The following is a 21,407-nucleotide window of genomic DNA, read 5'->3' on the forward strand; positions in this document are numbered from 1 at the left end:
ACATTTTCGGGATTAACATGACCATGACACAATGACCCTTATTAATACTTATTAGATTCTTGATATTATAGCTGCATCCAAGGGTTTAGTCCATGTTGTCATTTGTACTCCCTGCCCAGCTTCTGACCTTGCAGATGGATTTTCAGGATCTTAATCTCCAGGAAGGAAGAGAGCAGAGAAGTCTGGAAATATAAGAGAATGGTTTGTGGCTTCTGGACTCTTTGAAGAGATGAGTGAAATGTTAGATGGTTCCAATTAATGGATAAAAAAAAAGTGGCAACAGGCAGCAGAGGAAATGAAAGAATAAATGGCTAGTTTGATTTCCATCTTCTACCCCCCGTCTCCCCCCAAAGTTTCCCTCTTCCATCTTATTTCTCAAACCCTGTCTGCTTCTGTAAAGTCTGTTAGATTCAAAATAGTGAACCCTGAGTCAGAAACGCGATGTCAATGGGCTGTGAAGGCAGAACAGGATGAAGAAAACCCAGTAATTGCTGAAAAGACTAATTAACTGTGGATGAAAAGACTAAGAGGGAGTCTGTTGCAGGAGGGATGAAAGCTACTCGGCAACAGTTATTGATTATAGCAGGGGAAATCAAAGGGGAAGAAATGATGAGGAGACTGGAAAGATGAAGAGGAGGGAAAATGAGGAGCAGGTTGAATAGATGAGCGGCTGCCGCTTAGACTATGTATGGTGTAGTGTTGTCTTTGAGACTATGGGACAAAAACAAGGGATGAACCTGCAAACAGATGCCTTTGTTACCACAAACTTCAGTCTTTTTTATCGGAAATAAAGCTGAATTCTTAACAGAAAAGTCAATACACATGCTCGACCAATAGCAAGTCAGTTTAGTCTGTCGATCATAATGTTCCACCTGGTTTTTATAGCATTAAATAACTAATCAAACACAAACTAACTGGAAAAGTGTGCACTTCAACGACAAATGACAGATTGTATTGTGACTTTTTAGTTTGACTTATGTGCCATCCATTAACATGGAGGAGCCAGGGTTTTTAACCCGCACTGCAGCCAGCCACCAGGTGGCGATCGAGGCACATTGGCTTCACTTCTTGGGAGCCGTCATGCTGACCATCTTAGTAACAGTTAGGGTTGCAAAGGGGCGGACAATTTCCGGTAAATTTCCGGAAACTTTCTGGAAACTCTCCATGGGAATATTAACGTTGGGAATTTTGAAAAAAAAAAATATATACAAATTAAATGCTGACCAATAAAACATCATTCAAAACTCTATTTTAAAGATGTATGGAATGCAGCACACCCTGCACGTTGAATTTCAACCTTGCACTGTGCATTTCTCCATTACATGCACAGATAACTCTCAGCATCCTGCACACTACAGCAGGGCTATTGAGGCCTGCTGTAGTGTGCAGGACTAGTTTCGATGATATCACCGGGGAAAATATATTAGCATGCTGATTGAGGATGTTTTATCTGTTTATCTAGCCTATTTCTATTCATTTATCCATCGATTGTAAAATATTTTTAAAGACGATTCCAATTGGCCAACTATTTATATCTCTGGCATTGCTTTAGTGTTTTTTACAAGCTTTTTACTCATCTTATTCTACAGAACATTGCCACGTGCACTATCTCATGTGTGGAGACATTTCACCCCAGCCAATGTAGAAGGAAAGGCTGTGTACATTTGCAAATACTGTGCAAAGACCTATGTTAAGAATGACACAAAGATGCAGAAGCATATAGTCAAATGCTCAAAGTTGCCCCAGGGCTCAAATCAGCCTATTACTAAACAAAATGTTTATATTTATGTCTGTATATGACAAGGTAAATACAGTTAGCATAAATTGCCCACAACATTTCCAGTTTATTCCTGTATATTCCCGTATATTCCCATGGAAAGTTTCCCGCTTTGAATATTCCCGGAATTTTGCAACCCTAGTAACAGCAGAATGTAAACACATATAATCAAACTGGAAGATCTGCCATTGTAGTATATTATAAGATTGGAGGAAAATAAGCTTCTGTTATGAAAATAAGCACTTGATCTTCCAGCACACTACGTTAATTTCTGCACCACTGACACTCATTGTTGAATACTTACACCCCTATTGAGCTGATCCACTGAGCAGTGGAAAGAACGACAGAACGAGAGGTAGAGAGAGATCCAGGGATTGTGATAGTTCCCATATGTGCACACAGACACCTGATATTCGTCCCGGTGGGTGAATCAACATTCTCCGTGAGTGACACAGATGTGCGCTCCGTCTGTTGAAGTGCACGGATTAAAATGCTGAGGGAGAAGGACAGAAGGAGATGCAGTGATCCTCATTTGTTTATATTGGGAGAGGATATTTAATAGACCCATAAAACCATAATTCGCGAGACTGCTGACTGGCACTTTTCTGTGTCTACGTCAGCAGAGTTAAAGCTGAGTCTGAACCCTTGTCTGGTATCATTTTTAGTTTTAATAGTGTTATAGCCAGTTACCTTTTTTGGGGGGTTTCTTAATAGATGTTTATCCCATTCCCTTGCTGTCACTATTTAACAGTCGGAAAAATGTGTTTTATTACATCTTCGTACATACACCTGTGCTGGTATTACTGTTTTCCCAGATGTGATGTCATTTCCTCTCCTTCGGTTATTTTTGTCTAGCAGCCAGTCATTCGAGCAGTGGTAACCGATTCTTTAAACCTCCCGTGCATATTTTGTCAAGTCATGAACCGTTTCCCTCTTTTCTGTGTCCTTCTGTGTGAATTCCATCAGGTCGGATTCTTTGTTCTGCTGCTAAAGAAAACATTTTTCTTTTTCTTTCTTTTATGCCTCTTTTCTCTCTGTTTTTTAAGTTGAGCCGTGATCGATTTTTAGGATGCCGGTAAGGTTCAGCCGTGAGGAGGGGGTGGCGGCTCTGTGTGAATGGGATTTGAGTTAAATTTATGTCTGCAGAGGAGAGATACTGTTTGGCAACACTTATATATACACACACACACACAAGGTCCAGATGTTGTGTCCTCTGGCTGCCCCGCGATGTCAGTAGTTTTGTGTTGCTCACTTCCTTAAACTGAAAACTGTTTATTGGAAAAGAGCGAGCAGAGACCCTGCACAGACCCCTAATCCTCAGTTGCACTTGTATCGCTCCAGCAGCCAAATCCCCAATGACATCTCTGTTAAAAGGCTCAAAGCTGCACGTGCCTTCAGCTCCCGGTGAAGGATGACATCATGGCAGTGCGATCTATGGAGCATATATAGTCATCTGGCGTGAGAGGTCTGTCAGGCCCGTTTGCTTGCCTTCAGCCCTGGAGCTGTCTGGCTCAGGCAGCGCAGTGCAGGCCTGGGGGATGTTGTAATGGCAACAAACTAAACCCGTCTGCTTCTGAGACAGTTCACAGAAAGGTGATATATTGTTTTTTTGAGTGTTCTTTTTTATTGGCCACCTGAAGGGGAAATTTGTCTTCCTGTCCTTACCAGGTGTGATATCAGGATGAACATGGGTGCATAGTGAAGCTTGTGTATAATCCCAATTGCCTTTTTTGGTCAAACTGGTGGCATCTCTCGTGGGATGCCAACTCTCTCAGTCAACTACTGGTTGAATTTTTTTTTTTATTCTTTTCAGACATACAGAATATGGTATAAACAAAGAATCCTATGGACTCTGATGATACTTTACCTGTAGCTTCGCCAAAGGGTTGACGTTTTTGGCTGTTAGTCATGGATCCCTGACTTTTTGTCTAGTGTCACCATGAGGTTGAAATTATTCTCATTATTGGTCTCAACAACTTTTAGGAAAGATTCTCACAAAGACATTTTCTTTCTCTTCTTGCAATAGCTGCCAGGAATTCATAAACTTTGCAATTCACTATAGTATGACCATCACGACAGATTTACTGCTATTGTGTGCAATGTATTATTTTTCTACCTCATTTATTTTTTATTCAAATTGCATGAACCAACCCGGAGTAGCAGTTGTAATTCCGTGGTATTTCTGTACAATACATTGGCAATAGGATTTCTATTCGTCCAGAAGAGATCTCCATTGTTTATGACCACTGTCCTACAAAAGTCACTACATTCACATCAGCTTCAGTTTCAGTGCAAAATGGGAAATAGCATGGTAGCATCATCACGGTGCATGGTGAGCATGTTAGCACTCAGCTGTGCCAAAGCAGAAAATAGCAAAAAGTAATGCTGCAGAGATTAGGATGTTTACACGTGTAATATGAACACAATTGGAATCTGCTGCCGTGAATCAGACGCCCCCTTTTCTCCTATAAGCATTGGCGGTGTCAAACAGACCCCCGGGCAGATTAAAATAGTCTGCGCTCGGCTTGTTCCTAGTTTGGTCAGAGTGCCAGTTGTGCACCGTCTTGCCCCTGCAAGGAAATCAGCCAGTGCTGGTGATGAACAGCTCCGTGGCAATGAATTCGCTCCATGTCTGTTTATAATGTGCTGGCTGTAGTCTATCTTTCTCCTTTCCCCGCTCTTTTCTGATCGATTGCTTTTTTTGAGGTCTCAGTTTACTCTGGATCTCTCCCGTACATCTGGCCTATTTTTCAACAGAGACTTGCATGGACTTATCAAGGAAAATATGAGGTCAGTTACCTGCACGAGGCATACCGACTGACTGCCAGCTGAAAAATGATCCTCAGGCACGACTTAAGTGTTTATTCAACCCAGGACTTATTATCAACTCTGTCAGTGCTATGGTAGCGTAACTTTAAAAACGTGTTTGAGAGCCAGGTCAGTAGAGTCTTTGCTAATCCCTCTTAGTGGGTAAAGTCATTTGGGAGCACACCAGGAGCCAGAAAACATCTGTATACCATACAGATGTTATTAGATAAAACACTGGTATTGACAAAGACTTATCATCAGGGAGAAAAGTGCTATCTGACAGTGTCCTTTAAAAAAAAAAGGTGTGATCCTGGGGGCTCTCAACCTGCTGTCCTGGAGCATTGTCAAGTCACCTCATCGCTCCGAACCATAAATTCAGTTTGAACCACCAGTTTTTCCAATAAGCGCTATTGAAGATTTATGGTTCATTCCTGCTTCTCTGACCTGGATGTTCCAGCGCAGAAGTCTGAGCCGAACATTTTGCAAAAAGTCTAATATTTTGGGACATATACATGTTTTCTCGCCAGCCTGCAGTTAGACAATTTATATGCATTCACCTCATGTACCTTTTACAGACGAGAGGTATGTGAGGCGAATGCTCGGACCAGCATAGCTTCACAAAACTGGCATTTTTTTCGATCCTCCCCAAAGTTAGACGACAAGATTCGTACCACTATCATGTTTGTGCGTTAAGAGCGTAGATTGTATAAATAAAGATGTACGACATGAAAGCTCCCCAAAGGTGAATCCAAAGTGTCTCAGTCGCCACCTTGTTGACTCTATAAATCCCTCCTCCTCCATGTTAATGTATAAGACATGGACCAAAAAGTAAAAGTACACATCATCTTATTTTCTCTCAAGGATGGTTTCTGTCACACTGATGTATGTTAGTGCTCATTTTCCTGGTAAGTTTGGCTCCATCCCTGACCTGTACACTGTGCAGACTCTGACGGGCCAAGATGTACCATTTGAGTCCAGGACATTTAGCATTTATTTCTGGATGTGAAGATGCATTGCCCATCTTTATACAGGAGGTGATTAGCTTAGAATCAGATAAAGTGCGGTTCAGCCAAGAATTAAAAAGTTGGTCACTGATTTGTATCTTGTGTATTTAATTTGTACAGAAACCCAAATTATCCAGTGGTCACTTATTGTCTTGGGAGAGGCAAATGACACAGCCCATATGAGGACATGATTGTTTAGATGCTGCATGTGCTGAGTCACTGCCTCAAGTGGTTGCTCAAGAAATGACTCATCCTAGAATCTGCAGCTCATTTCTAATTACTGTCTTGTTTTCTGCTCAATAAGATAAGATGTGATTACAGCACCCTCACGGGAAAGGGAGTGAATGTTTTGAATTCCCCTTTATCGAAATCATTAAAACAAACTGCAGTTCCCCAGAATAAAAACTCATCACCCTTATCCTCCACTTTCTCCTCAGAGAACTCCTGCAGCTTCCACTGACCCCTGACATGTGTGTGGCATTTATTGTCCACATGTACTCGAGTCAGAGGCGCCCTGCAGAGGATTTGGGAAGAGCAAGCACCGATCATACATTAGACATTGACAGTTTGAAGACATTTATATAAAGTGATGTCAGAGGAGACACAAGGAAGTGAGATTTGTATTAGATTTGAATGTGTTGCCCTTCATTCGTATATATTCTTCACAACCTGGATTTAATATTCTGCGTTCATCCACATTTGTCCAGCTGTTGGCTCCAGTTGCAGTTTTGCCAAGCACTCAGTGGACATTGACGTTATGTTAATGAGGGTTGTACTGTTCAGTATTCTCCCTCGTGTTCTGGGGTGCAACATGGCAGCTCAAGTTGTCCCCAGTTGATTTTCAATTTGTCATCTGCAGACATTTATCAGTGACACGAGAATTAGGCGGCACGCTCCGTGGAAAGATTTTGAGTGTCAAGTCGCAGGAAAACAAACTCTGTCTACTTTCCAAATGCGCAGACGCACGGCCACGCTCCGCTGGGTTGAGGTGGCCATAAAAATGACAACAGTAATTTGGGGAGACACAGTGAACTTCGGGGCCGTCGGCTCCTGTTCCACGGAAACTTCATTGTTGACCCCCGTGCCTTCTGGGAAAGCTCGGTGTAACCCTAGTATTTAGTAGACAGATAACAGGGGGCTCAGTAACTGACTGTGGCTGTGAGATGTTACGAGTACTTAAGACCTGACAGATAAGCTCCAAATGGCAAGATTTTAGTGCTTTTAAAGAACCATGTTACTTAGTGATCACACTTTTAAATAGGAGTTGATTGACAACCTGTAAGCCACCCTTGGGATCTGGTCTCATCTTTTGTCCTTAGCCCTATAACTACAGTACATTTATGGCTTAACTCAATGGCAGCCCAGTGTTGCGGACAATACATTTTAGACCCCGCACAATTAACTCACACTCTTCAGACTGTTTTCTTTGCAGACATTCTCTTATTTTAACACTCCCAGTTGTTTTTAACCGTCACTACTGACAACATGTGTCGTTTGGATTCGGGGGCCACCTATCCAACCAAGCCTGGCAGCGCTGTTTTGACACATACTCCCTATGGTATTGGGGTAACATAGACTCCATGAACACACAGGCAGATGCGGTGTCGCAGCTCAGTAATGTAAGCTGCACTTGTGGCAGAAGTCATCTTGTCGGCTACATCAACAAAAACAAGCGCTCCTTTCATGGGACAAGTCCTGTTCCGTTCCACCACACGGATCTGTCAGTGGCACCTGAGAATAGTCTTTCTTCCTTCCTCTCTCCCCCCCCCCCTTCAAATCATTCACTCTCCACCCAACCCCCAAACCCCTTGTTTTCTAGACCTCAAGGTTTCAATCTTAAATTTGATTGAAGGCTATGTTTGAATTTAGGAGTTCATTAAGTAAGATGTGTTTGATTTGACTCATTGTGATGCTCATGGTCGTTCCAGAGTCACATTTTTTGCCTCATTTCTCTTAGAGTGCCAAGAGTCTCCAGAGCAACAAGGATTCACGTGTCCTGTGGGCCAAAGACGACTTTTTACTGACCACCGGCTTTGATATGGTGAGGTTATGTTTCCATTGATATTTGTTTGTTTGCAGAATTACTCAAAAACGACACAAACCGATTTCCACGAAATTTTTGAAACTATTAGATGTAGGTAAATATCATAAATACTGGATTTTGTCTTCCTCACTTTCACAAAAATGTTGAGATAGAATTTGAGTCTTGGCAGAGGTAAGCGTTCTGCGACTACTCCTCCAGTTAAGTGTGTTTTTCACACCTTTTGGGAAACAAGTTTATAAATGTGTAATTAAATCACTATCCCGAGCTTTTAATAATCATATAAATGTACACACTTAAAAATCACATCATTTTCTGTGGATATGGCGATGTAAGTAAATCCTCTGTATATGTACTCTATTTCAAATCTGTTGACGATTTCTGTCCGCCTCTGTTACATCTTGTGTTATCGTGGGTGAAGAGCCGGAGCCGAGAGGTGAGGCTTTGGGACAGCAGGAAGCTGAGCTCTTCTGTCGGCTATGCGTCACTCGGCACTTCCAGCGGGTGAGTACAGCATCAGTGTGCAACACCTCAACTGACTGACCCAGTCGTGACTCTGACAGTTTCACTTTAATGTTTGTCAGTAAGTCGTGTGTTTAAGTACAAAGGGCACCTTTGTGTGACTTGACATGCTTAGCATACAGTATATGTGTGTGGTATGTGGATAGTGTGTGGCATTTGCCCATTTGGAATGATGTACGGAGGGCCTCCACACATTGTGATGCTTCCTCGCGGCTGTGTGTCTGAACGGGCAGGCAGACCTCCCAGGGCTGTGATGCTGTCTGTCCACATTTCTGCCATTTCCTGGGTTAGAGCCACACACAGAGACTCCTTTCCTCTGTGTCCTCTGTGTCCTCTGTGTCTCTATGTCCATAACCGCCATGAAGGGTCGGGCTACAGCAGAAGACACACTGACACTGCTCCCCTCGGCTCACCGCCTGTCATTTCTCCTCCTGACCTTCTCCATTCGCCTATTTTTCCAAACACGACTGCCAAGGAACGGAGGAGAGCAGGAGCGTGGCCGTGCTCCAGAGAGGAGAGGAAGGGAAGGATGGAGGAAGAGAGAGAGAGCTGAGGGGATTGGAGTGAGGGCTCCTTTGTCAGATCCAGCTCATCCATTTTAGTATAAACAGGTTAGGGGGCCAAGTCGCTGAAAACCAGAGCTGACCAGACTTTGCAGCATGATGTGTTGGATTAAGTAAGTTTATTATTAAGAATACATCACTGAGCTAAAAGAGTGAGAGTAGCTCGTTCATTCTGCTGTTTCTGTGGCGACGTTCAACACAGACTTCACATGTGTTCCACGCCACAGGTATTTCAGTGTCTGTACTGTACATGCCCGTGTTTGGTTGTAGCAGTAACAAGTTAGAAGGTGTATACAAGGTAGATTTTTTGTAAATAATGAGTTTAGGAAAGCACTCATCGTTTTCCCTTCCCTTTGGAATGTGTGTGTGTTTGTGAGAGAGAGAGAGAGAGAGAGACGTTTAGGAGTTGACACAGCAGGGTCCCAAATAACAACCTCCGCTCTCCCTCCTCCCTCTGCCCGCATGCTCGCCACTCATCTCCATTTCCTCCACTTCCTCTTTCATTTGAGTGAGACAGATAGTTGCCTGTCTGAGTGCCTCTTTGGAATCCACCGCATTGTTTGTTGCCAGCCTGCTTTTCTTGGAAATGGAGGATATCTGTTGCCACTGATGCCACTTTGTTTTTTGTGAATTCCTTATCCCGAAGACAAATATGTTTTTGGTGATATTCATAATAGATGTCTGGAAAAGTCCCCACAACACACAAGCTGTATGTGTGCTCTAAAACCCACACAAGTTAATTTCATCAGGAGGGTTTCTCTCCCTGCAGTGCCTTCGCTTGCAGACAGAGGAATGTTGACGTTTACTTAAGCGCCTGAAGCCAGTGTTTTGTAGGTGTGATGACGGCCCAACTCGATTTGAATTCATAATGACTTTGAGGATTTCTTCTAAATTCTCCTGCTCATCTGGGGACAAACTGTTAAAGCATTCCTGACGCCTTCTTACTCAGCCACCCACTTGTTTTCTATAAGTCTGTCTGCACAATTCTCAAATCCACAGAAAATCTCATCATCTTGGAATTATTAAATGCATTTTCATTTTCATTAGCTTTGAATTTGATTTCTTGTATTTTGATACTTTGATCGTACTATAATTGCCTGGGCGTGTGCTGCTGACCCGTCTGCAATATGCCCCTGTATTAAATCACTTCAATCATGCTATCATATGCCGGGCTGGCGTGTCAGAGCTTTGACTCCCAAGGCCGCATCCTGTCCAGATGCTTGCGGACCAGCATTGATATAAAACAGGTAACAGTCACATGACAGATGGGACCTTGCCCTTTACTGCGATGCTTTATTTTTCCCATACCGTCTCACTTCTTACATCTTCTTTGCTGCCTTCATCCCTCTCACATCTAACTCGTCCTCTTCCCCGAATAATTTCACACATATTACTACAATTATCTCATTGAAATTTAGCAGCAAGGCTTCTATATCAAACTCTTGTATAGCAATTTAGGTTTTCACCCCCATTCTCATCATGCTCTGTTTAGTCTGCACTAAATAAACGGGACTCTTTATATTTAAACTTACTATACACAGTCTCACCCACTTGGTTGTTGCGTTTGACTCTTTTTAAAAGTTGGTCCTTCCTAGACTTTACAGGCTGTTACAGCTGCTGCTACAGGCTGAGGCAGCGTTCTTGTCTGGTAATCTCTGGAGTCGGAAGCATCCAAAACACTGTCAAAATTAAACAGGGCTTCCAGAGTTAAATTAAGGGGAAAATGTATTCACTATGTCCTATTCATCTAAGCACTGGCCAAACATAAATTAAATCAGTCCTAGACGTAGACTGCAATCAGCAATCGCAGATAACAGAGATGACTAACCTCTTTCTGGGTAAAGGGCAAGGTTTACTTATACTTACTCTATCTTACTTTTATCAGTGTTTTATTATGCATCTGGAGTTCTAGTCTGGGCCTTCCACTCACGCTGGGCCTTCCTGATACTTTCCATCATTCAGCTTGTTTCACTCAGCGGTGGGCCGCCCTCGAGTTATGTCTTTTCACGGAGAGTTTTCTGTGGATAATTTAGTTTCAGCTCGGCAGCGAATGACCTAGCAGATATGGAGAAGACAAAATGCAGTAATCAAAAGGAGACCTTGTCTCCATTTCTCTTTGCACTTGATAGATTAAACCATGAGGGGCAGAGGAAGCTCAAAGTCAAACATCCATGGAAGGGCCTTTTGTCCCTGTCATTTTCTGCATATAAAGATGAATCTGTTCTTTTTTTTCTTTCGTCCCTCTGTTTTTAATTAGAATGGCCGTGGTAAACATGGTGTGTAATTGGAGCAGCGGACTGGCTTGTATCAGGTTAGCTGTGCTCGTCCACAACATTCAGTAGGACTGTTTTCTTTGGAGTGTCACAACATAGAGAGGCCCCGGCGCATGAGCCAGTAAAATGGGGTTGTGGGTGGAATATAATTTGGATGGCGAATAATGGAGGGGGAAATGTTTATTTTTCGGTGGGTTTGAAATGGAGACTGAAAAATTGAGGCATGGAAAGGGGTGTTTTTAACTGTGCAAAGGTAGCTATTACTGCAGGCCTGTTTTCCATACAAGCGGCAGACACTGGAGAACAAAACGGATCTCTGTGTGCTGCTCTCTCACCTCACACTCGTCCCTCTATAAAGCTAATTTATAATAATGAGTTTAACTGGGGCCTCTAAGCCAGCTGCAATCATTGAACTTTACTACTGGGCACGATTGCAACCAGCTTGCCGTGTAAATGTTTGAGACTTCAGAATAATTATCCACACTCCCACGCATTAGCAGCATCACACACAGATTCACCTCGCTCGCAGAGCTAATACGGCATGGTCATAATGATGCGTGCCTGTGTAGTAGCTTGTCATATTGTTATAAAGCTGACAGTGACTTCTCTGAGGGTAATTTGCTTTGGATTCGGAATGGCAAAAATTATAACGTCAGAGAAAGTCTTGATTTTAACCTTAACCTCTGTAATAGTGCAGAGTTTCTACCAATGTTCTGCTCCTCTACTCGAGCACTTGAACAAATGAACTCATCCACGCACACACACACACGCATCCTCGATTACCCCTCACGTTAACGTACCTCTTCACCCCCGTCTTTCTTCTGCCATGAGGCTGATTGGAACAGATCACTCTGACCTGGTGCCTGCCCCCTCCCGGTATCCTGCCCACCAATTGGAGAAGACATAAGCTTGTCCCTGGAGATCCGACCCCACTGTTTTCCCGACCCAGTCACGGTTTACACAAAAAATTGTCCCTCTGAGGCAAGCACTGCTGACAGATTGTGCTGTTACCTGAGCGAGGAAGGTTTAGCAGTGGATGGATGAGAGGGCCTCAGGTGTGAAGCACAGATTCACGACCTCTGTTGAGTCTCCACAATCTATTTCTGTGTGTTTTCCAGCCAGGGTCGTGCCTAAGAGCAGGGCCCAGTCATTTGGCGTAATTGAGCCAAACTCCCTTTAATCAGTTGGATTGAGAGGAGGCCTGTGCCTCAAAAGGGAACCAGCTTTTTACAAAACAGTCCCCCCTTTTCTCCCACCCCAGCCCAGGCACTCTAAAATCAGTCCCAGCTGAAGGCTTTCCTGTGGGGATTAGGTGCAGCTGCAGCCCTGCTAACCAAACCCGACCAAAAAAAAAATGCCACAGAATGTCTGAGCGATAGTTTGACCTCGCTCCTTTCTACAAAGTTCACTTTCTGAGAGGAAAAGGGAGCTTTGTTGTTCGGGTTCAGCTCAGAAACTCGTGTTCAAGGTGGAGAGAAAACGGCAAAACTACAATCTTAAGGTGATCTTCAGGGTCAAGTCTCTGGGACGGCCTCGGGGGGATGGGACGGGGTTAAGATGTGACCGCACACGCTCTGTCAAAGAACCTGAACTCTGCGCTCTGATGGTTGAAACACAGCGTCTGGAATCTGTTAGTCATTTGGGGTTTCAGTTTGTGATTCAGTGGAGGGGGAGTTCGACCGGGAAAGGAGGATGAAAATGGAGAAGGAGGGAGCTCTGAAATTCCGTCCTATGTTTTTTTTGAAGATATCGTCTTAATACCTTTTATGAACTTTTCACGGTAAATCATCGGGCAACCCCGACCTTCTTTTACTCCATAACACCTCATTGGAGAAATCATCTGCTCCTCTTTCAAGTCCTGTGATCAACTTAAAGATCAAATGTCCTATTATTCCTGGGCTCTATTAACATGTCAAGAATACAGCCATTGTTCTTCAGTGAGTCCCTTTTTTTAGCATCAGCTCGCCGCGTATTAGACCTTTTGTCTTTCACTGTTTGCCCCCACTTGCACATATGAAATGGTAACAGGGAGCTGAGCTTTTGAAGGTGCTGCCGTCTGGGATTCTAATTAAGTGTTTTTGGAAGGGGGGGTGGGGGGGTTTAAGAGCGGAGCTTAATGGAGCCTTTCAGAACTGGTGAAATAGACATGCAAGTATGCAGAGCGTTTGGCAGCAGTTATTTAATATTATTCACAGAGGGTTTTGATTTCATCCCGCAGGTATGTGCTCAGCACTCCAGGGATCAGAAGGACCCTTTTGTGTGAACTTGCCACAGAAGGAAAAATTGAAAAAGTCTCTCCATCCTACCTTCAGCCGCCTCTTTCCTTCCTCACTCCCCACTCCCCCCTTCTCTTCTTCCATTAACCTTTACTTTTCTTTATTTTCCTTTATGGTTGGAGAGAAGTTATCAAGGGCTCTGCATTATGTGGCAGCTTAGAATGTCCTAATGATGTTTAGGTAACTGCACAAATGACTTGAATTGAAGGTCTTTTCAGGATCATCACTCTACTCTGCCTCGGTCTTGGAGTGTGAGACGGTGTCAGACTTCACTTTCCATCCTTAAATACAGCAGTCGACATGCACTTGCAGCTGCAGAGTTTCGAGAACATCTGGAAAATTATCTTTTCCCCCCCTTTAATAAAAATGCACTGACAAAAAACACTTGGGATCTTTGCCCTACCCAAAGCCTTCAAACTGGTTGCCATCCCAAGTCCATTTCAGCACTTTTCTCCCATTTCTCTGGGGTAGATATCCAGTAGCTGAGTTTCTGAGGAAGGCTGGGTTTGCGTCAGAGTTAAAGTGGAATCAGCACAGAAACATGCTGCCTTTAAGTATCACTGCAAGGGAATAGTATTTGTGGAGGAGCCTCGAGTAGTAGTTTCTGAGAAAATGCATTTGTTTTACAGTAATCCTTCATTTATTGTATACTCTTTTCCAAGCTTCTATGTATATCCATGCCATCTTGTTCATAACATTTTTCTTTACTCTGTATTTTTATTCATTTTGCCCTCCATGCCTCACTCTCTTTCTGTTCATGTGCTCTTTTGTACCCCCCTCTCTTTCCCTAACAACTCTCTTTCAACACACGTTTCTTTTTTAAATGAAACGCTTGGTCGTCCCTTTCACGAGACCCGGGAACTGAAGCGCAGCAGAGCTCCCGTTTTTAAATCATGCCTCCCTTCTGGACGCCAGTCACCTCCTGGATGCCTGCCACCCCTCTCTGCTGTGGTACAAAGAACGAGTTGAGCGATGGAGAGAAGTGTGTTTCCCATTAGTAGATGGTTTCCTCTGCCTTGCACCCCGCCCACCCCGCCCCGCTGCCTGGCCTCTACTGCTGCCTCTGGGACTGCTGCAGATTGGCACCGAGTCACTGCACACCTCATTGCATTGCAAAGAATATTGAGGGTACAAAGGGAGCAATATATAAAGTGCAATATTGATGCACACTGACAAGCAGGAGTCGTTCATGTCCACATAATGCATAAGAGTAGACTTTTATATATCAACATATATGGGTAATTCACACGGGAAGGACTTAGATCATGATCTCTTCCTCGCTTTAAACTTTCTGTCAAAGTTTGATCTTAATCTTGTCTGTCACTTTCATAACTTTAAATTTTATCTTTGTTTCTTACTTTGCAAACCATAAACTCCTACTATTAATATAGACTCTTACCAAAGGCTTGTTTTGTTGTCATCATGTTGGTGTTGTCCTCTCCTAAAGATAGTTCCAGTTATTGCCGAGTTCAGTACTGTTTTCTTGTTTCCTAAAAAATTATACCAACTTTCTGATTTAGATTCTGGTTTTTCAGCTTATTGATGGCTTCCATCTTCCTACACCTAAAAAGATGCCCCACCTGTAATAGATTCACCTTCAGCCTTAACTTAATAGAGAATGAATTAATGATGAAGTGATACACACCGTGCAGTCAATTATCTCAGCGTTTGATCAACGTTGCCATTGTTACATTTCAGATCCAGCCATACAGTCCCAGTACTTTCAGCCAACCCCAGTTGCCAATAGTGATGGCAAAGTTAATATCATAATAGCTCAGACAATGACTTTTCCCCATGCGTATCTGGTCTGTGTATTATCGGCACAGCAGTCGTGCACATCTGGAACTATAGTAAAACCGGCCTGACTTCCCTCATTGTTAAAATCGAGTTTGAGAGAGCGGTCTTTTCCTATCACTTAACAGAGAGAGCAGACAAGGTGTGTTGTCTGCTCATTGTATTCTCTTTTATGATTTCCATGATGGAAACCAGTGATCCTGTGACCGTCCTTGGAAGGGCCCGCTGTCTAAAAAGAAAAATCGAGGAAAGAAAGAAGGAAACTCTTTATTAAAGAAGCTTCCCGATTGGTTGGTGGCAGCCGGGAAACATTCTCCTCGCTGATGTCACTTCCCATGTGGGCCCTATTTGTCGGCCCACACTGTGGAAACATGTCAGCACCAGTAGGGCAGGAGTTATATGCTATGGTTAGTTTAATCGGAAAAGTGCTGAGGCATGCTGCTGCTCATCGTGTGCGTGTGCGTGTGTCCCAGTGTGTAATGTTTTCATTGTGTTGATGCAGCAGACTGTGAAATGGGAAAACAAACACATGTGTACTGTTATACGTGTTTGCCTCCATGTGTGTATATGTGCATGTATAGTACATGGACAACAGAGAGGAAAAGAACAGCATCACCGCCAGATCTCTATGGAAATGTTATGACAACAAAAGCTGCGCTGCACCTGCATGGCCCCTCTGCTTTTCTGCCCAAAGCTGTGTGAGTGTGTGGGTCTGTGAAAGAGCACTTGGTGTAAGCAGATTGAAAAATGTCATCAAAATGTAATTGGTTGGAAAGTTGAGGAGGTAGTAGTAGTGGTGGTGGTGGCCAGGAAATAATTTCCCCATTGTGCAAAGCATCTCAGAGTGGGCGAAGAGAAGAAAAGGCTGAGGACCCTCAGGGGGAGCTCCAGTTGGTCTTTAGTCTGTGTGCTCGTCAAGAATCCTCTGTGGACCTTTCGTCTCTAACATCCACTGAAGGTCCGCTGTGTGAGGCCAGCTAACATTATTTCTGCGAGGTCAATTAGTCAGCCAGCTATTGTATGGATGCTTTGTGTGAGGGGGGGAATCAGGGGAGTGAGTTGGGGACAAGTGGGAGGTAGAAGTCTTGCATAGGCTGCGAGTGTAAGCCCTCTATTGTGCCTGAGACATCTTTTGTCCAAAAGTAGTTTCCTATGGCAGAAAAAGATGATGAGGAAACCAGGATTCAAGTTTAACTTTAACGTGTCCTCAAAACTAATTTAACAACTTAATCTTCTTTGTTGCAGAGCACTGTGACACATGTTAATTTGTGGTTTTAGGCTGAAGATGGATGTGTCAGTGTTTCTGCAAACACTGGTGGAGGCAAAACAGACCTAGATGGATGGTTGTGAAGAAGTGTTTGGCTGTGGAGTGCTGTCTCCCGTTAAGTGTGTGAGGTTTCTCACCCCGTAGCTCCTGAGTAACCGAAACGTGGGTTCTTTCCCGGACCATTATCCAGTGAATTGTGTTTTGGTGAACATTAGCCATGAGAAATTTTGCAATGCCATTCAAGGAAATGTAGGGACATTCTGTGTGCGTGTGCGTGTGTGTGTGTGCGTGTGTGTGATGAGGGCATATAGGGCACAGGTGTCTAACACACAGCAGTCCAACCGTGAGCTGGAGGGGCCGCATTCCTACTAACAGTCACACACACACACACACACACACACACACAAACACACGCCTCTTCATACTTGCTGTCGCACTCCCATTTACATGCCTGGACGGATCCGCCATTTCTTTACCTTTTTCAGCACACACAGACCATCACCAAACAGCATTCATCATCACTCTGTGGGGTTTGACAGTCAGAGTGACATGGACGTAATCATCCATGTCTTTGTGTAGCCATGCATTCAAACAGAGCATAGGTGATACTTCATGAAACACAAAGAAAAATACCAACCCTTTTTTCTTGGTTCAGTTTAGTTTAAATTCATTTTACCTTTGTGATGGATCACAGAGCCGCTCTAATTGATTGGTGGGACCAGCATAATGACTAACTAAATAAATAATAGTAAATGATCAGCTTTCTATTATCCCACAACTCCAGGAACTGTACTTTGTCCCCTTATAAATGGACATTGTGTTGCCTCTTTGCCTTCCTTGTGTTGTATCTACATATTTACTGTATCCTGCTGTTTTTCCTTTCCAGTGGGTTTCTTTATATACCGGCTGTGTAGATTGGGTCTTGGTGAGAGGGTGAAAGAGTAACAGCTCCACAAAGCACCTTAGACAAACATGTTTGTCCAAAGAACCAGCCCGGAGAAAGAGGGAGGCCCAGTTGCGGGGAAATATTTAAGGGACCACTTGTTCCTTGTGGAGGCCAAAGGGACAAAGCTGCTGAGCTGCTGGGCCTTTCTCTCTGACCTGCTTGGGTGGTGTGCGAGGGAAACAAACTTTTCATCCTCACTGGACTGAAGAAAACACAGGCATGATGGATGAATGGCGACAGAAATTTACACACCGAGCCCCGATGAGGTGTTGTGTATTGTTCTTCCACATATCCTGGCCATCATGGTCCATCCACGGTCCACTGCTGCTGTGAAGCTGTGGGGACTCACAGCTGTGAGCTGGCAGGCTGTGCACCTCTCCCCGGTCAGCTACAAGCTAGACAGAGGCACAAATTCACTCATTCGCACCAATACATTTATTTTCATGCCCAGCATCTCGGAGTGGTGACAGCTGACCTCATCCAACCTTCTGCCCTTCAGAAATGATCCTCTGCTGCTCTGTTCAGTTAGTTAGAGGAGGACATCATGTCCCTTCATGAAACCGTGTTGATCCAGAGCTTTTTGCTTTTCACTTTAAACATGTTACACAGACATTTTCCACAACCAATTCATGTAGAGACAGTATGGGGGGGGTTGTTTGGTTAAGGGGGAGCCCACAGTGGCATGAGATCCCCCGAAGTAAACCTTAGTAAACCCTAGCCCTATCCCTTTCTCCGCTTTTTGCCTATCTTTTAACCAAGTATTTAAAAACCTTCTTCCCTTCTCATCCTCTATCACTGCTCTCTGTTTTGACCATGCTGAAGAAGTGGATGCACGACACTGAGACAGGGGTGGAATGCCACTGCTTGCCAACCACATGCTGCAAAAACCAAGATTGTTAAAAGACATATGGCCTTGGAATAAGACACGCGAACGCGCACGAGCATCCCTCAACTAAAAATCCACAGTGATTTGGAGCAAGTCCCATAAAAATATGGAAAGGAAGGGATGCTCGGAGAGACAGAAAGAGAGGCGGACCGAAAAAAGAAAGGGACAGAGGGAAAGAGAGAGAGAAATGGGGGGAAAATGTGTTGGCTGCTGAGGCGGAGTTGGCACCGCATGTTCCGCTCGTGACCTTTAGTGGGTTTGTGTAAATTATATCCCTTACGAGGGAAATATGTGGTGGTTGAACTGTAGAGACCCCCTCCTCCTATCTTCATTTTGGTCTGCCGTCGTTCACTCTTTGGCAGGAGTTCTCCATCCATCTTTTTGACCCCCCCCCCCTTCCATGTCTTCTTGTGTCACTCATCAGGATTTCCTCCTTATCTTGCTCTCGATATTCATTCCATTGTTTTATGAAGTTGTTTTCCCTCCATGGTCACACCATAATAACTGTCCTTATTTCATTCATCCATTCATCACCTTGTCCTTCTCAACCGTCTACTTTTGTGTCTTTATAAAAAAAGACACAAAAGTCCCCCCCCCCCCCACTCCTCTCCTTACTCTTTCTCCCTCCCCACAGTTATGCCTTTTCTTGCTATGCCTGGAGGATTCATTTAGCCTGTGGTCACTTGGGAAGTGTTGGCTACATTAGCGGGGAGGGGGGGTCTGTTGAATCGCTACCTTCTGTCAGCCACAGTGGGCTTCATGCAGGCTGATTCAGACTTTCCACTGGGGTGAACCCATCGACATGGGGGTGCCTACTGGGATGCACAGCCGCCGTGCCCACACCCCCCCAGGCCACAGGCCGGGCTGGCAGGCACCCACACAGGCACACGGCGTCAGCCTGCCCAGCGGATGTCCCTGCTTGCGTTGGTCTTGTGTGGTGGCTAGTTTCTCACTGTGATGTAGTGACCATAGCACCACCCGTCCCGACACGCCACCCTCTCTCCAAGAAATGCCCTCTCCGACCCGGACCAACTCTGGGACAGTTTTCTGCTGTAAGTGGCCTTTGGCATCCGTCACTGGCCCTGGACTGGTTCACGGGTCAGCTGTGGCTGTGCGTCCACATACGATGAAGAGCTTAGGCGATACTTAAGGGGCCATACTGGTGGTTTTGTGTGTTTTAGCTCATGAAATACAAATTGTGTATACTTAAAATTACTTCCTATCATTTACCAAAACATACCGTAAATTTTTAGGCTGACTTGTTTTTTCCAGCATGAAAATTACCTTGCATAGAATTGATACTTGCATCGGATAACTAATAGTTTCTTGTGGCAATTTAGACCAATTGATTTTCATGTAAAAAAAAAAAGGGTTATTGTTGCTTCAATGCTGTAAATTCAGCTTGAAAGAGGAACACTTCTGAGAACCCTTGGTAGTGCCTTGAACATACTTATTATTCAAATGCTTTTCAGTGGCAGACTCAAATCCCTGTTCACAACTAAGGACTGGTAACTTTGGAACTTTTACAAACCATGACAAAAGTCCACCACACTTTACCCCCATTTACAGATCCTGTTGCAGCCTTCAAACATTGTGTACGACCATTTGACTGATTCAGACGGGTGAGTTTTGTGCGCTTGTCCGGCCACAGAGACAATGGACGAGACAATGGACCATCTCATATGTAGCAGTCTGCTTCATCAGAATATACAGCTATGCCGTTCGTATTGCGTGAGTTCAGTGCAAAAGTATAAATCTGCCCTAAGCCATCCAAAACAGGAGGCGATCTCTTCTTCTTCTGCGGTTTCTTCCAGTTATTACCCGATGTTTTGGAACTTTGAATTATTTGCTGCCTGAGGAGGTTTGGACTGAGTTGGGAACCATTGTTAATGGAGTTCATGTTCAGTATCACAATGCATATTATACTTGAACAGTCGTCTGTGTTTTCATTTTGACAAAGTTGAAATTCATCTAAGATGACGGCTAGTTTTTTTGCTGCCATAATGTTTTTTTATTAGAAGCTCTGCTCACTTTAAACATATTTTGTACAACCTTATTCTTGCTCTGAAAGAGGATCACTAATATATCCAGGATTGTGTGTGTTTGTCCCTAATCAGCCAAAAACGTCCTGAACATGCAAACCAGCTTCCTAATTACCAGACAACAGCCAGTGAAAATCAGCCTTATCCTGGTCTGCTACCCATTTCCCAGCTCACCACTAATCATCACCCAGACACTTGCGACTGTCCAGACCTTCCCTGCGGACAGGATTAGGAGATCAGCACTTTGGGCTGTTCGAGTATAATGACTCAATCCAAAACACCCCCTTTCCTCTGTGTGTTATAAACGGTGAGGAACAAACAGGTGTTTGTTGGCCGGAAGTTGATGGTCCAGTCTTGTAGGGTCAGAGTTCACATGCAGGGGTCAGAGGTCGGCTGGCCTCAGCCCAGTGGCAGCAGGATGTTTGGGACACAATTAGTGTGACTGATGTGTATGACTGAAGTCAAGCTTTCTACCAGAGAACATGCACGTGCACAGATTGGTTTTCCACATTTTAACTGGTTATCCACATAACCATCATCCATACAAATATGCCAGAAGCATATATTTGTAATGTATGAAAACTCTCCAGGGAAGTGCAAGAAACTCCTAATCCACTTATACATGTAGGGAGGGGTTCCTCTCCCCAGAGACAACATGAGCACCTACTGTGATGAAAAGGATTACAGACACTAACCGTGCCTGTCACCACCCTCCACTCACCACACATGTAAGCACACACACAGGATTCGCCTCTAGTGTACGATTTAAATCCAACGTGAGCGATACACACATATAAGTGCCGAACTGTAGTTTCCTCACAGCTGCATTAATTTACTTCGACAGTGTTAGGTACTACTTTTTTTGTGTCAGTAGATCTTTTAATTCAAGTGGGATTTTTTATTTCTCTTTACTTACCAGTACCCATAATATGCCCACCCACGTTCCAGCATAGCTCCGCTCAGTTGGAGCTTTCACAGGAGCTCCAGCCACAAACAATGTGGAATCTGCAGATGTGTATACACAGCACGGACATGATGCAAGTAGAGTTTGAAAGTTAGCGCAGGATGTGTACACAGCAGCGTTTGATGAATGTCTGCCGCTGTCTCAAGGGGATGCATCAGGGGCCTGACCCCGAGTCTTCGACTGGCCTGCTCCTTGTTTGTGTGCTACCTTGAGGTTGTGTTATAAAGTTAGTTAAACATGTTTC

The 21,407-nt window shown here is 44.1% G+C and overlaps 1 protein-coding gene across 1 annotated transcript in view; it reads left to right on the forward strand.

The window, feature by feature from the left end:
- coro7 (coronin 7) overlaps positions 1-21,407 on the forward strand; it is a 97,708-nt gene that overhangs the window by 21,552 nt on the left and 54,749 nt on the right. Inside the window, exons 8-9 of the mRNA XM_053443541.1 lie at positions 7,547-7,630; positions 8,052-8,134. Coding sequence (XP_053299516.1) covers positions 7,547-7,630; positions 8,052-8,134 — 167 coding nt within the window. The remainder of the gene's footprint in view (positions 1-7,546; positions 7,631-8,051; positions 8,135-21,407) is intronic.

This window comes from Pleuronectes platessa, chromosome 16 (genome assembly GCF_947347685.1).
Source record: "Pleuronectes platessa chromosome 16, fPlePla1.1, whole genome shotgun sequence".
Lineage (NCBI taxonomy): Eukaryota > Metazoa > Chordata > Actinopteri > Pleuronectiformes > Pleuronectidae > Pleuronectes > Pleuronectes platessa.